This window comes from Halictus rubicundus, chromosome 7, assembly GCF_050948215.1.
Source record: "Halictus rubicundus isolate RS-2024b chromosome 7, iyHalRubi1_principal, whole genome shotgun sequence".
Classification (NCBI taxonomy): Eukaryota; Metazoa; Arthropoda; class Insecta; order Hymenoptera; family Halictidae; genus Halictus; species Halictus rubicundus.
The window spans coordinates 19,068,692-19,082,782 of NC_135155.1; the positions used below are offsets into that span (position 1 = coordinate 19,068,692).

Below are 14,091 nucleotides of genomic sequence, written 5' to 3' on the forward strand. Positions count from 1 at the left end.
TTCAAGCATACATACGCTACATTAAAGTCTCTTGATTTTGGTTTAAGTAAATGAAATTTAATACGATAAAAGTGATAGTTGAAAATTCCGTTATCCGAACAGTTTTGTCTCCCTACTACTGTACAATAATATAAGTAGACTGGATTTTGCAAAATAAAATAAAAATTCCCCGAACACGAAACAAAAGTCACTTAGGAATTTGTTTAATAATTCTAGAAGGTTGGAATCTTTTTACTGTTTCTAATTGTAGCTACTCATTTTTGTCACGAATGTATAAAATCCACAGTCTAAATGTAAGCAGACCAGTATCGATTCTATTGTATTGTATGCTGCTTTCTAGAAATGGTCAAATAAACGCGAACAAGCAGAAACGAAATGGAAAAAGTCGCGAAAAAATTATGTGGAAGAGCGAAACGAATCATCAGTAGTTAAAATATCAATATATTTCAGCACGGTTGTCTAAAATTCAGGTATATATTCGTATGTCCCTAAAAATCCCGTGGAATCGGAACCCTCGGCGAGGCCAAGTCCTCCTTGAAGAGCAACCAACGCGGAAGTTCGTCTAGCATTCCGAGCTCGCTAATAACCACGTCGGGTCATTATTCTAGAGGAACGAGGTGGCGGAGATGGCCGTGCCGCGGTTTCCCACTTAAAATGCAAAAACTCGAACCGCGGGGCCAGTGGAGAGTGGGCAGGCAGCGGTGATGCATGCACCGGGTCGGGAACGGGCGTCCCGACGCCGAGGAACATCGTGGTGGGGAAAAACTGGCGTCAGACGCCACACACCACGCACACCTCTACCCCAACAGCTTAGTCTAGCCTTAATAGTCATCCACTGGAAGCCGGAGACGAACATCGAGCCGACCGGTCTCAGGATAAAACCGATCTTCCCGGACCAGCCGACTTTTTCTCCCGATTTTGACAGTGATATCGAAGTGCTACCAAGTCGCGGTGAAGTGTCAGTGCTCGTTCCTCGGTACAGTGAAACGACGACATTTGACAGTTGGCTGCCTTCGATCGGACCGTATCCACTTCGAGTCTCGATCCCGGTCCGATCGAAGTGCAGCCTCGTTCGAACTGGACACGTGTGACCTCGAGCTGGTGTCGAGTGTCGCGAAGGTGGTGCATCGATCTCTCATTCATCTCTCGAAGAAGATCTATCCCAGAGTCTTGGATCGACGTTCGACTGACAGTTTCGCCGGTGTCGAGTTCCGTGCTTTTATTCCGTAGCCGGTGTCTTAACCACTTTCGACGAGGGTTCGCTCGATTAATTGCGCTTTTATATTTATTTCTGTCGCAGTGATTAATCGCCGTCGAGCGACGAGAATGACACAATTGACTCAACCTCGTAGGCCGGGATGAGTAGATTTCTTTTTTCTTCGCGGGCAGTGAGTCATTTCACGAGCGAGACGAAGCTTTGTTTACCGTATTCTCGTCGCTCGATGGGGAAGTGAGACAGAGACACGCTTGTAGAGGGTGACACAGAGATTTTATTCGATGATTCACGGACGATTGGAGTGGTCATGTACAGAAATAAAAATAAAATCGGAACGTTTAGCGCGCCGAGGCTGTCCCTGACCTTCTTCTTCTTCCCTTTGCTGCGTTGATCCTTCCTTTCTTTCCTCGCGGTCTCTCTTCGGCTGCCAGTGATTTTCTTTGCCAGCGATCAACAGGGAGTCAACTGTCGTCGTACCACAAAAATTGTAACGTTCCGGTCTCAAATAAAGTACATTCGAAATTATACAATCGAGGTTATACTGTAAACCCTGTAAATCCGAATTAAATTGAAAATCCTAATTTCCGTGGGTTCGGGTGAGAGGCGATCGAAAGACCAGAAGGTTACGTAAGGCTGTTTATTTATCGCAAGCTCGAGAACCGACGAGTGTTGTCCTCGCAGGAGGAACGTTCCTAGAATCCGCCGATCGGGATTTCACTTGCTGCATCTAGTCGAAAGCCAGAAATAATTCCTTCCCGCCTTCCAGAGTGCGCTGACACGCGCCGACACGCGCTCCACGGTATTATTTCGAGCACGGCTGAATCACTGGCAGCTGGGACGGCAGAAATAGTCGGGCTTCGTCGGGCCTGCCTCCTTCTGAACACCGGTGTCGACGAACAGTGGGGGTGGTCGAGGACCGAAAGACTGAAGGTGAACCACGGAAAGAAGAAGGTCCCAATGATTCACCCGCGTTCTTTTTCAACGACGGACAGAAGCTGCGACGCCTTGGCAGTTGTCTTCGATGCTTCAGGTGGTCGCTCTTCAAGGTCGTCGCTGTACCGCACCGCTCCGGGACCAGGGACTTTCTTTCTCGGACGCTTTCTTCGCGACTTAACCCCCCCCCCCCGGCGCCTTATAATTAGACTGCGGATATTTAGGCATTTATGAAATTTACAGGAACATTCAAGAAATTACACCTTTTAATCGGGAATGGCGAAGTCGTCATTTGAATTCGCTATTACTCTTCGGAAACTGTTTATTTACAATACAACGAAGAATTCTTTCATTTTAACGTATCATAACATCCACGTTGGTCATCTTGGTTTGTCATCTTAATTTTACTCGCTTTTTATTGCGTCTTCGTGACAGTTCCTCAGCAAGAAGTCACCCAGTTAGAAGGTTAAGGATGTCAATATTCCTGATTTACTAAAATGATTGAAGTAGGAAAGAACGTGTTCGTGACTTTTACTTTATTTCGCATAAATATCCACAGTCTAATATTTTTGCAAATTTTCGAAGGAGTTTATTTGTGATAATGACGACTTACGTTCTAGTAAATTCATTCGAATAAATGGCAACGGAATTCTTGATGACGGTGAAGAATATTATCCTTCCATATTGTCCTTGATACCATTCGATTTAACTATTCGCTATATAATCTCGTTTCATTTAGAAAATATATTTGAAATGAAATGTAAAATTTTGATTGACTTTGAGCGTCTCTGAATTTCAGATGATTATTAAAAAAGAATTCGATGCATATTCAACAGTAATAAAAATCGTATTCCCTGGTTTGCATCAACCTATTTTGCACGAGTAACTGTGACAGTTTTATAATAAGCACACAATAAAACCATAGGCATCTCTTTCGTCGCTGGTAAATAACAATGAAGCGGTGTCGAAATAAATCATAACGCAGGGGGTTAAAATAATACCGGGCCATCTGGCAATCATAATCTTTCTTAATCATTTTGGCATCTCTCGAATTCATTACGCACAGGATCTCAGTCTCCTAGCCAGACTACGGATTGTGCAAATTCCCATTTTAATGGACAAATTTCAAGAAAGCGACGCGTTCAGAAGCACTTGATTTAGGGTAGAACTGTTTCTACCTAACCTAAAATTGTTCTATCAAAACTGGTGCCGTTCTTTCGGGAACTTGTGAGTCATGCGCAAACATCCTGCTCATAAGTTTTAGTTGAACAGCTCTGATCTCATGATGCTACAGGGGATTGTATGCTTGAAATAAATTCATAAGCCTGTAAGAAGATGAACGGAACCGGTGATTAATTCCGTTGGTCTTTGCCCAGCTTAGAGACAAGCCTTATTTATGGCAGGGTCTCGCGTGCCAGGTGTTTTCGTGGATTTTTTCGGCGCTGCTGCTTTTCGTGGAGCTATCGCAATTGAGCCCGCGATCGGCCAGAATCCAATTAGAATGATCTCTCGCGGTTATGGCGACCGGTGACTGTGAGAAAGGCCTCGCGGATTGATCGTACCCGTTGGCCCGTGAAACTGCGCTCCAAATCGCGGCGACCCGACTCGTCTACCCCCTTCGCAATTAATTAGACAGATGGCCGAGATTAACGGGCCGGATTCATGGTCTAATTTTGCGTCGAGTCGCCGACAAGACGCTCTGGTTCTCCTAGTTGATGAACAACGTTGCCGAAGAACGCAGAAAAACTGGAGAAAACGCCGTTCCGGGCACTGAACTGCAGATCTGCAGTCGTGGCAGCCATAGCTAAATCCGTTTATTTATTTCCCCCCTTTTCTCCGAATTGACCCTTTCGTTAAATTTAATATAAACAACTAATAATTTAGATTGTCCTCTAAAATATCATAATGTTTCAGTAGAACTTTTATAATTCCAGGCCAAAATGATCCCGACATCTGCCATTTCAGGATTAATTCTCTGAATCGAATTTGAATCGTTACTTCACATTTTAACAATGAACCTACCACGGCCAACGATCGGATATTTATTTCACAATTATTGTCATTTTAAAAACGTTTTCCACGATACGATTGAATTCACATAAAAGTCACACGAACTCCGAATATATTTAGTAACCCTTTTATTCTTCGTAGATGCTGTAAAAATTTCGTCTGCTTAATGCCAGGTTTAAAAATTAATTTTTGTTGCAACATATTCGAACGAATCTTCATTTGAAAGTTTGCGTTCTGGTTTATAAGGATACTTGTATGAATATCCGCAGAATAGTAATTTCTGTGCCGGTCACGCCAGCCTTTCCGCGACGATGAACTTTTAGGTCTACGTACTTGTTGCTCGGCGAAGAATGGATAATTATATAGTAGTGTAGACTTAAGACGTCTCTGCATGAAATTTCTTTCTGTATCAAAAGATAAATTTCTACTCGTTGATTTTTTGGCGTTTGAAATTTTAGAATTTTTTGTCGTAGTAACCGGATGCTACTAAAATATTAGCGAACTAGTTTTATCGGAACAGAAAATGTCTTCATTAAATGTCTAGATCGTGAAATGCTCTAATAATTTAAAAAAGCAGTTTTATCCTCAAAGCGGTCTAACCTAAAATCATCGTTTATCCTTCATTTGAAAAATAAGCAATGCAGCAACAGAGAAAAATAATCTATAACGGAGATACCTGCAAAGTAAACTTCCATTCTATTTTTTAAAAGCGGAACGTTTAGAGCATGGCTGCCATAAAGTAATCGTTTACCGTAACGTTGGAAATCAGGGGTCCGGGTAGCAATGAATTGCAGTCTAACTTTAGAACAACCTTTGGTAAGGTAATATTTTACCCCAATTTCTAGAAGTAGGCAGACTAATTATAAAGAATCATCCTCTTTTAGAACAGACCGTTTCAAAATTTTCTGAAAACGACCACGGCTCGTGTGAAAGTTTTGCTTTCGCGAAGAGAAGCAAGTATAACCACTAACTGTGGATTTTATGTATTTCTGACAAAATTGAACAGAGGGAACAAAAATGTTGGAAGAATTTAAAAATATTTTTATATTATGAAACCTATTCAGAAAGAAAATAAATTTCTATTTTAATCTATCTTGGTGCAATTCAGGTAGAAAATTGTTATTTTGCATAGAAATCCGTAGATTGGTGATTACAAATGATTTAGTGTCCCTTTAACGTAAATCTGCTCTAACATAATTTTGCATAATGCATCTTCTAAGGCAACTTGTGAAGAGCGTTCCAAATTGGAAAATTCTGACAAATATTCGAGAAATTGATGCGACCTACCAATGACATTATTGATACCATATTATAGTTTTGTATCATACTTAAAAAAATTAAAAAAATGGACTCGGCAATTTCTATCTTAAAAATTCACAAACATTTGCACATACTCATTCGATCCTCTTATATTTGCAGATTCTAATTTGATTTCTTCACCATATCAGCATAAAAATTCGTTTTTAACAACTATTCCTCTTGACGCCAAATCAATTGCAAGATATAGGAGCAGAACAGAAATGTCTATCCGTCTTTAATAATTTTAACAAATTGATAATAATTCCTCGATATTCTCCAATTCTTTCAATCTTTCTCCTGTTACAAATCTCACTTAATTTTTGTTACAAAAGTGAGGAGTTTGAACTTATTTATACTTTATACGGTTTCCATTCTAATATATGAACGAATAATGAAATAAATTCAATCATGTTCCCGTGGAAACGTCCTTGTAATTTCAATAATTGTAAAATAAAAATCGAGTCAGCTGACGATATAATATAATATTATATTATAATTGAATAATCAGCCAAACTCGCGATGAGGATTTCGAACAGAAGCTATGAAATATGTATGTTATTAATAGAATGCGGATTTTATTAATTTGTGAGAAAAATGGGATCGGTCAAATACAAAACCGTAAAGACATTAAAAGAATCGAATGACGATGTTATGTTGTTTGCGACTCGTTAAAACAATTAAAAGAGTAAAAGAGCCTTTTACAGTTGCCACGGACAATTTTTAGTTTGCACGAAGGTCCACAGTTATTATTTTGCTTTAAACCGGAATAAAATTGTATTACCGTTGGACAATACGTAGGCATACGATAAATTTCAACTTTGACATTAATTTTTTTCCTCTTCTAAGAGATTATGAAGCCGAAAGAAGTTCCAATCGCTGTAACCGTAAAATAAATCGCAGTGCCAGGGGTTAAGTTACTAAAGAAACGAAAATGAAATATTTGGACGGAATAACGGCGAGTAATTTTTCAACATGAAAATACTGTTTGCCGTCAAGTGTGTCTGGCCAAATGCGAATTTAACCGGGTTGTTAATCGGCCAATAGTCGCGAAAGGATGGTACGTAAAATTTCCACGGTTCTTCTTCTTGTTCTAAGAAATGATGAACAACAGGAAGCAGTTCGAATCACTGTAACCGTAAAATAAATGATAGAGCGGCAAGCGGTTAAATTTCGACAAAGAATTCCGTGTCTTCTAGAAACCGGAGAGCGAGCGTGCGAAATGAAGCCGATCATCAGCTTGTCGCGGCATAAATATTTCATCATCGAATTTCGCGAAGGTTTTCGCAGGGTTACGCCGCGGTTTTCGCGGATCGTATTTACGGGTATCTTATTTATGCTCGGCTTATAAAACGTGAAAGTGGTCTCTCGTAGGAGCGCGCCGCGGAGTGGCCAACAGGAGAGACCCCACGTGAATTTACCGAGACTTCGGGGAGTTCCGAAGCGGCGACCAAATATAGCCGGGTAATGTAATACACGTCACGTGGTCAGAAATAGCCTAAGAAGAGGGCCTAGCCGAGTCTGCACACGGCACTGCGGCCACGTCTCTCGTTTTCGAGCGAGCCGGCTACCAGAAGCGATGGAAGAAAATACGTTTACCTCTTCACGCTCGTTAAACCAGTTACTCTCAGAGAAAGGTGATACTCGGAACTGAACCCCGAGCGTCGTTAAACAGACAGACGCATGTCTGCGTTCATATGCATATCGCTACTGACACCAGGTTCGAGTACCGAGAAGAAACGTCGATTTTCCTCGAGTTTACTTCAACAATTTTCACTCGGACCGATTTCCTACCGGACTGCAGACCTCCGTGCGAAATAAAAATTGGCTGCGCCGCGATTTCCTTCCTCCTTTACACTAAACCTGCCACCGCCGGTTTCGTATATTTTATTTTACAATCGAGCCGTTCCATGCGAAAGTGGTTTAAGTCTGAGAACTTGATAAACTGGACAATGAGAATGGAAAAAGCCACGATTCTTCAGACAGAAAGCATGGTATTCGTGTAAAAGGCTATATTCGATTTAGTTGCTTATAAATCAAGCATTATTCCTCTCCGTGTGAAAACAATAAATCAACAGAATCTATTGACTTGCACACTTGTTTTTACAAGACAACAGATGTCAATTTTTCTGCTGGATAGATTCGATGTTTAACAAGTTGAAAATAATGTATCGATGTCCGAACACTTTTCTTATGTTTTTTTGTGCCAAATCGCAGAAAATTTGCAGTCTACTAATTAGTGTATTCGTTAACACATTGTCGTGTAAAAATAGAGTATCCTGCGCGTATTGCGTTCAATATGTAATTAGGTGTAGTGTCAAGGCAGTTATACATTGTTATTGTTAATTCTTATTTCACGCGTCAAGGTAAATTTGATTTTTTTTCTTAAACTGTGGAAATTACTGTGCACGTGGATGATGATATTTGCTCTGTTGAGGTTTCATGAATTTTGTTATGAAAATGATTTTGAGGAATCAAAATAAAAGATAAAATATTTGGACAGGTCAATTAGCGAGTAATTTCACCGCGACAGAAGACCCGTGTTTACTGTAACGTGCGTCTGACAAAATGCAAACTCAACGCGGTTTTTAATGGCCTAATCGTAGCGAAAGGAATTTTACAAAGTTTCCACGGTCGCACAAGGTTTCGAACAGTGCGTGTAAGTTGGACAAAACTAAAAGTTTTGATTTCAAAAAGACTGACTAATTTTGTTATATACAGTAGATCTAAAAAACTATTTAAACACTACATTTCCGATTCTCGGAATATTTAAATTGTAATAATTTCGTAAAAACGCATAGTAAAACTATGAGAATGGACTCATTTTGAACCTCGAGGTCCCTAATTTTGCAAAGGAAAACCGAAGAGCCCTTTTTATCCTGAAAACTCTGCAAATTTAAAAAAAAAACCGGTCCTCAGTTTCTCGCCTTTTATGTTATGGAAAAAAACTTTACAATAAAATAAACGATACATTATGAAAAAAGGCTCCTAGCTTTAAGTTTAATTGTGTATTTAGTGTTCAAATACTTCTTGGATCTACTGTACGCTGGTCTCTGACACTATGGAATTATATAAAAAATTGTTTTAAAAATTTCATAAACTACTATAATTTCGTTTGGTCTAATAAATGATTAGGCGATTACATTAAAGGGGACCGTATCGATTTTCTAGAAATTTAATTCGAGGTTGTAGGAGATGAAAATGTTGTTTGATCCAGCCAGATTCTAATTTCTCGGAATACTGTGAGCCGTTCCGAGATTCCACGCGCGGAGCATGAATTTTATTGTTTCTGTTCAGAAAGATGTTAATATCCAGGGTCAAAAATAGTCGCGGCTGCACTCGACTTCCTCGCAGGAGGCGAACCCCCAAGTTTCCTCGCGTTCTGTTATTTTAGCCGCAATAAATCTGGCAAGTGATGCAGCGGGTTTCCGCCGGTACCCTGTCTTCTAGCCTAACGTCTTATTGTTTGATCGATCGTAACGGTCATTAAGAATGCCCGCCCCGTGGATCCCTCGACTATTTCTGGCCCCGAACTCGGAACATCGCCGGCGGTTTTATACAATTATTTTCGGGGTGACGAACGGCGTCGCGAATTGTTTCACGAGACGCGCGAAAACTGACTCATCCGCGTTCCAAATCGACCTGACTCACGCTCGTTTTCGCAACCGAATCCACGATTTACGATCTCCGAGACCGCGTCAAACTCCGTTACATTGCGCTCGCGAAGTCATCGACCATTTAACTAACGCTTCTTACCTCAGCTAGCTAAAAGATTGATGATTTCGCGGGAAACCGATTTTCTACAGTTTTGTATTTTAAGTATTCGTAGATACAATTTCGTTTGCACGAAATTAACGTGATTTTCAACCCCAGGATGGCGGAACATTCTTATAACTATTAAAGCACATTTCTGAAAGTACTGAAACGATAAAACTGAAGTAAAAATTGAAATTTCGATGCGTATTCGTACTCCGTAGAACCAGCCACCTTTCACGAATTAAATAGTAAGCAATTTGTTTCTGAATAAGTGTGGAGAGTTTCGAAGCGACTGTTGCACAGAATGACTGGTAATCGACGTATCGTGCTGCTTCGAATTCGGAGATGCCATTTATAGTGATCGAAAAGCGTCCCGATCGGGCTCTGTGCGCTTAAAGCTTATCTGTACGAACATATCGTGTAAAACTATCGAATCGGCAACAAACGAGGCTTGTACGTACTTAAAACAATCGATTTTATTGGCCTTTCCATTGTACAATAATAAATAATCGATTAGTAGAATGTTAAGGGTTCTGCGGTGTGGTTTTAGTCGTGTAACTATAAACTTTCTCGCCGGTGTGACTAAAATCATAGATCGCACTCTTGTGCATCCGTTTCGGCGGCGGGACAATGTATACACTTACAAATCTATATATGTATATTATATAATTTTAACGATACACGTAATATGCTTGTTTATATAATGAACATCGACACTAAAACGAACGAGTGTATGAACGAGTTTCGTGCTCGTGTACCGACATCGTTTTCCCTATTGTTTCGCTCGAGTGTGTTTCGTAATTCTCTGTTCTCTCGCGATTCTCGAGATCCTCAGAACAGACGAACGATCCATCCATCGATCGGGATCGTTCGTCGGCGTTCTCGATCGTGTTTTATGTACAACGTGGGACCAGAAGAATCGCGACACGATACCCAGTCGAAAGATAGTTCGCCGATTCGAAGCACCGTCTTTTTCGATCTTTCGTTTCGATCTCTCGATCTTCGACGCGGTGAAGAAAACAAAACGCACGGGGACGCGTCTCGCTCCACGGATATGCACCTTCCGATCGAAAAATCTTGGTTGCGCGTCCACGTTCGTTTTTCGTTTCCCCGGGCGAAGAATCGACGAGGAGACAATCATTGTCGAAGAAAGAGATAATCACTGTCGTTTCTTTTGTTCGCAAAAAAGAAAAAAAGAAAAAAAGAAAAAAGAAAACAGAACGCTTCGATCCGTTATCCGGGCTAGTTTTCTCTCAGCACCACCTTCGCGACATTTGTTCTGTTCACGCTCTCTTAACCTCCCTGCCCGTTCGTTCTCAATCTTTTCTTTCTTTTCTCCCTCTCGCGGTCGAGAGAGCTCACTCTGCGTCTCGTTTCACTCGCTCGTCTACTTTCAAAACACGACGAGTTAGTATACAACTCCCCTGTCTCGCTTGAAACTTTGATTAAGGAGGGGGCGGGTTTCGGGGACACGGGATACGGGGGACAATTGGTGAGAATCGCTTCGTTAAGGGTTTCTTTTTTTAGAGAAAACAACAAAAAAAGCGAAAGAAATATAAACACGCACGGGGATCCTCGATGGTGCGCGATCGACGGAGAAACGGCCGCGACGGAGGCAATTTGTCTTTATAATTATTCCTCAGCAAAGCATTCGCATCTTTTCTTTTGAATTTGTATTTTAACACGTTCACAGTCCTATGCATCGTGTACAGTAGAACCTTGCTCATTTCCACGCATCGTAGTTTAGTTATCCAAGGTTCATAGAACAACGCAATACAATCTGCTAAAGTAAGACATCTTATTATTGCTTTTAACAAAAAGATCATTGGCTTTCACACTGTGACTGTGAACGTGTTAATCTTTTTTACATGTTGAAAAATAATATTCCGAGGAACTTCTGTGCCGTAAGAATTTCATGAGAAGAAAGTCATTCTGGAGTAGATATAAATGACAGAAGTCTTTGTTTATTTTTAACTATTTGTGTTCCAGAGGTACTGTAATACTGTCAACCAAATATGTTTATATTTTGCTCTAATGTCACTTACAGTACCAAGATTGCAACAAGATACTTGGCAAATATTGTTGGCACCGTGCGAACAGTTTCGGATTGATTAGAATCGGGATAATAGTAAACGTAAGATTGTATATCATTTGGGATAGAAGGTGTTGCGAATAAAAATTTTCGAATGCGAGCCTGTTTCTCCGCCAGTCCCTAGAGGCTTGTCCCGTCCATTCAATCGCGGGTTCGGGTTAGCAACTGAACATGTATCTTTTATTCAATTCTTACTTTTGACGATGAGTTTGGCGGAGGTTTCTACGGTGCCGGCTGAGGTGGTTGCTCGGCAGGTGAAGGTGCCAGTGTCCTCTTCGTATGTTGTTGCTATGAGAAGGACGGCGTTGTTGCCCTCGTGTATCATCTAGAATGCAAACGTTTCACGTGGTAATGAATCATATGTTTCAGTTTGCCCATAAAACAATTTTTATCTAACACGTTCACCGTCGTTCCTTTCCTATTAAATGTTCGGGAAGTATATTCTTGTTATTATTTTGTGAGGAAGTTATTTTTTGATTGTGTATGTTACTATCGTTTGTTCTCCAGTGTCCTAAAATGTACGACAATAAAAATTATACCGTGTCGATACTTTTTACCAGCGCGAATAAATAGAATGCCGACTTGAAACCGACATAGAATAATTTTCACGTACACCGGTGATCTTCGAAATTTAAATAAAAAGGAAATTGTGTAAACGAAAGAGCGACGGTGAATGTGTAAAGAAGGAAGTTGCGATTGAAATTACCTGGAAATCGGGCGACTGCGGGATCAAGGCACCTTCGCGATACCATTGGATGGTCGGCTTTGGTTTAGCTGGAGTGACTTGAGTCTTAAACTGTGCCGGCTGCCCTTCCACGACTATTTGGTCCTTCAGAGGTGTCACTTTCGGCAGAGTGTCAGCCGCGTCCGGAGCTAATTGAAAATGGATCGTAATTTTTGCAGAGTTCACGCGAACCGAATGTGAGATCAGTTTTCATAGTTTTTAACGAGTTCACGTTCCTCGACCTATTTTAGTAGAACATAAATTTGAACCTACTGTACGATATACGCGACTGGTGATACTTTTTCAAACATTACATATCATTAACTATATTTGTAATAAAAATGCCATAAAATTCTAACTGAATTGGTTCCATGGATTAAAACTTCGAAATATTTTGATATTGCAAAGTAACTTCATTGTCAGAAACAATTTCCTTTTAGTTTTTTTTCAGCTAGTTAAATTATAGTCAATCTCACCAAGAACTCTGAGATTAGCTGATGTAGTCACATCGCCAGCTGGATTCTTAGCGATGCACTTGTAGACACCCTCGTCTTCGGGGAAGGCTTCCGAGATCCTCAAGGTACAGAGTTCGCCTTCCTTCTGCATTTGGAAGTACTTGGACGGTTTTATTACCTGCAACATTTACCATATTTTTAGCAAAATTACCCACGTAAACTATTATTCAATCCTCGTGTCGATACTCGATTTTTACTTTTATTCAATTCGAATGTAAATCAATTTGTAAGTATTCAAAAATATGTGTATATATATAAATCTGTAGTAATTTTGGTATTTGCTAACGACTATCCAGGCATTGATATAATGGTTAATTAGATGTACTATCTCTGGCATCACTGAATTTTTGTCATACCTTGTCGCCCTTTTTCCATTGCACCGTCGGTACCGGTTTTCCAGAGATTCTGCATGAGAACGCGACAGCCGTTCCCTCTCTGATGGTCTGATCCTTCAGTGGCTCCAAAACCGCGGGTGCTTTTTCGACACCGGGTGTTGTTGGTTTCGCCATTTTCGTAGGAGATTGCGGCCCTCGAACAGTGCACTCGCCGTCGCAACGAGCTTCTCCTGCACTATTTATTGCAACGCACTCGTATTTTCCAGAGTCCTCCGGCGCTGTCTCCAGGATCAGCAAAGTGTAAATATTGTCCTCCTCGAGTGTCTTATAACGAATGTCTGCTGTTACTTTCTTGCCGTTCTGAAACCGCACACGAACAAAACGATCAATGCATTGATCATTGACGTCGACCTTGAAGGGTTAACGGGTCGAATCAAAGAGAAATAAGTAGAAAGATCGATAGAACAGTGGAGTACCTTTAACCAATAAACGTCCAGAGGTTTAGTTCCAGTTACTTTAGCGTCGAATCTAGCCAGTTGCCCAGTGGTGATCGAAGTGTTCTGAATGGTCGACAAGAAACTGGGTGGCACCACGCCTCCTCTTCCGGGTTGCCTCCTGCGCTCTTCAACAACCAAATTCGCGCTGCATTTCGCTTTTCCGCCCCTGTTTTCGGCGATCACGGAGAACACACCGGAATCCTCCATGAACACTTGCCGGACGATCAACACACTCTTCGTACTGAAGGTGTAAATTTGAAGATCCGGTGAGTTCTGGATCGGGAAGTCTTCGCGGTACCATTTGATGTTCGGCAATGGGTCGCCATCGAATTCGACCTCGAAGCGTGCTTGTTCTTGCTCGAAAGCTCTGCAGGGTTGAATCTTCTTGGTGAAGACCGGTGGCTTCGCCGGTTTCGCTGCACCCTGAACAACACGCTCCTGAGTCTTGGCCTTGTGCTCGACCTCGGTGGTTTCCGTGGCTGTTATCTTTCTGGTGATTTCCAGATCGCCTTTCACCTCCTTCTGCGTTTGCTTTTGTTTCGCAACGTGTACTTCGCGGCCGTGAATCGTCGATTCCGATGGTTCCGGAGGATACTTCCCGGTGGCCTTCGAGCGCTCCACGTCGATGTCCACTTCCGTTGTATGTGGCTTCTTCACGAACTTTGTTGCAGTTTGCGTTGTCTCCTGAGTGGTCTCCTTGTCTTCCCTGGAAATCAA

General features: G+C 41.3%; 1 protein-coding gene across 21 annotated transcripts in view; it reads right to left on the reverse strand.

Moving 5' to 3' along the window:
- The window catches only part of Sls (sallimus), a 197,246-nt gene that overhangs the window by 64,896 nt on the left and 118,259 nt on the right, over positions 1-14,091 (reverse strand). For all 21 annotated transcript variants that reach the window (XR_013082566.1, XM_076790970.1, XM_076790966.1 and 18 more), the window contains 5 exons: positions 13,354-14,080; positions 12,899-13,237; positions 12,504-12,660; positions 12,010-12,176; positions 11,499-11,628 (listed from right to left, as the gene is read on the reverse strand). Coding sequence is in view for 20 of the 21 variants with exons in the window: in XM_076790970.1 (XP_076647085.1) it covers positions 11,499-11,628; positions 12,010-12,176; positions 12,504-12,660; positions 12,899-13,237; positions 13,354-14,080 (1,520 nt within the window). In the remaining variant the exon portion in view is untranslated. The remainder of the gene's footprint in view (positions 1-11,498; positions 11,629-12,009; positions 12,177-12,503; positions 12,661-12,898; positions 13,238-13,353; positions 14,081-14,091) is intronic.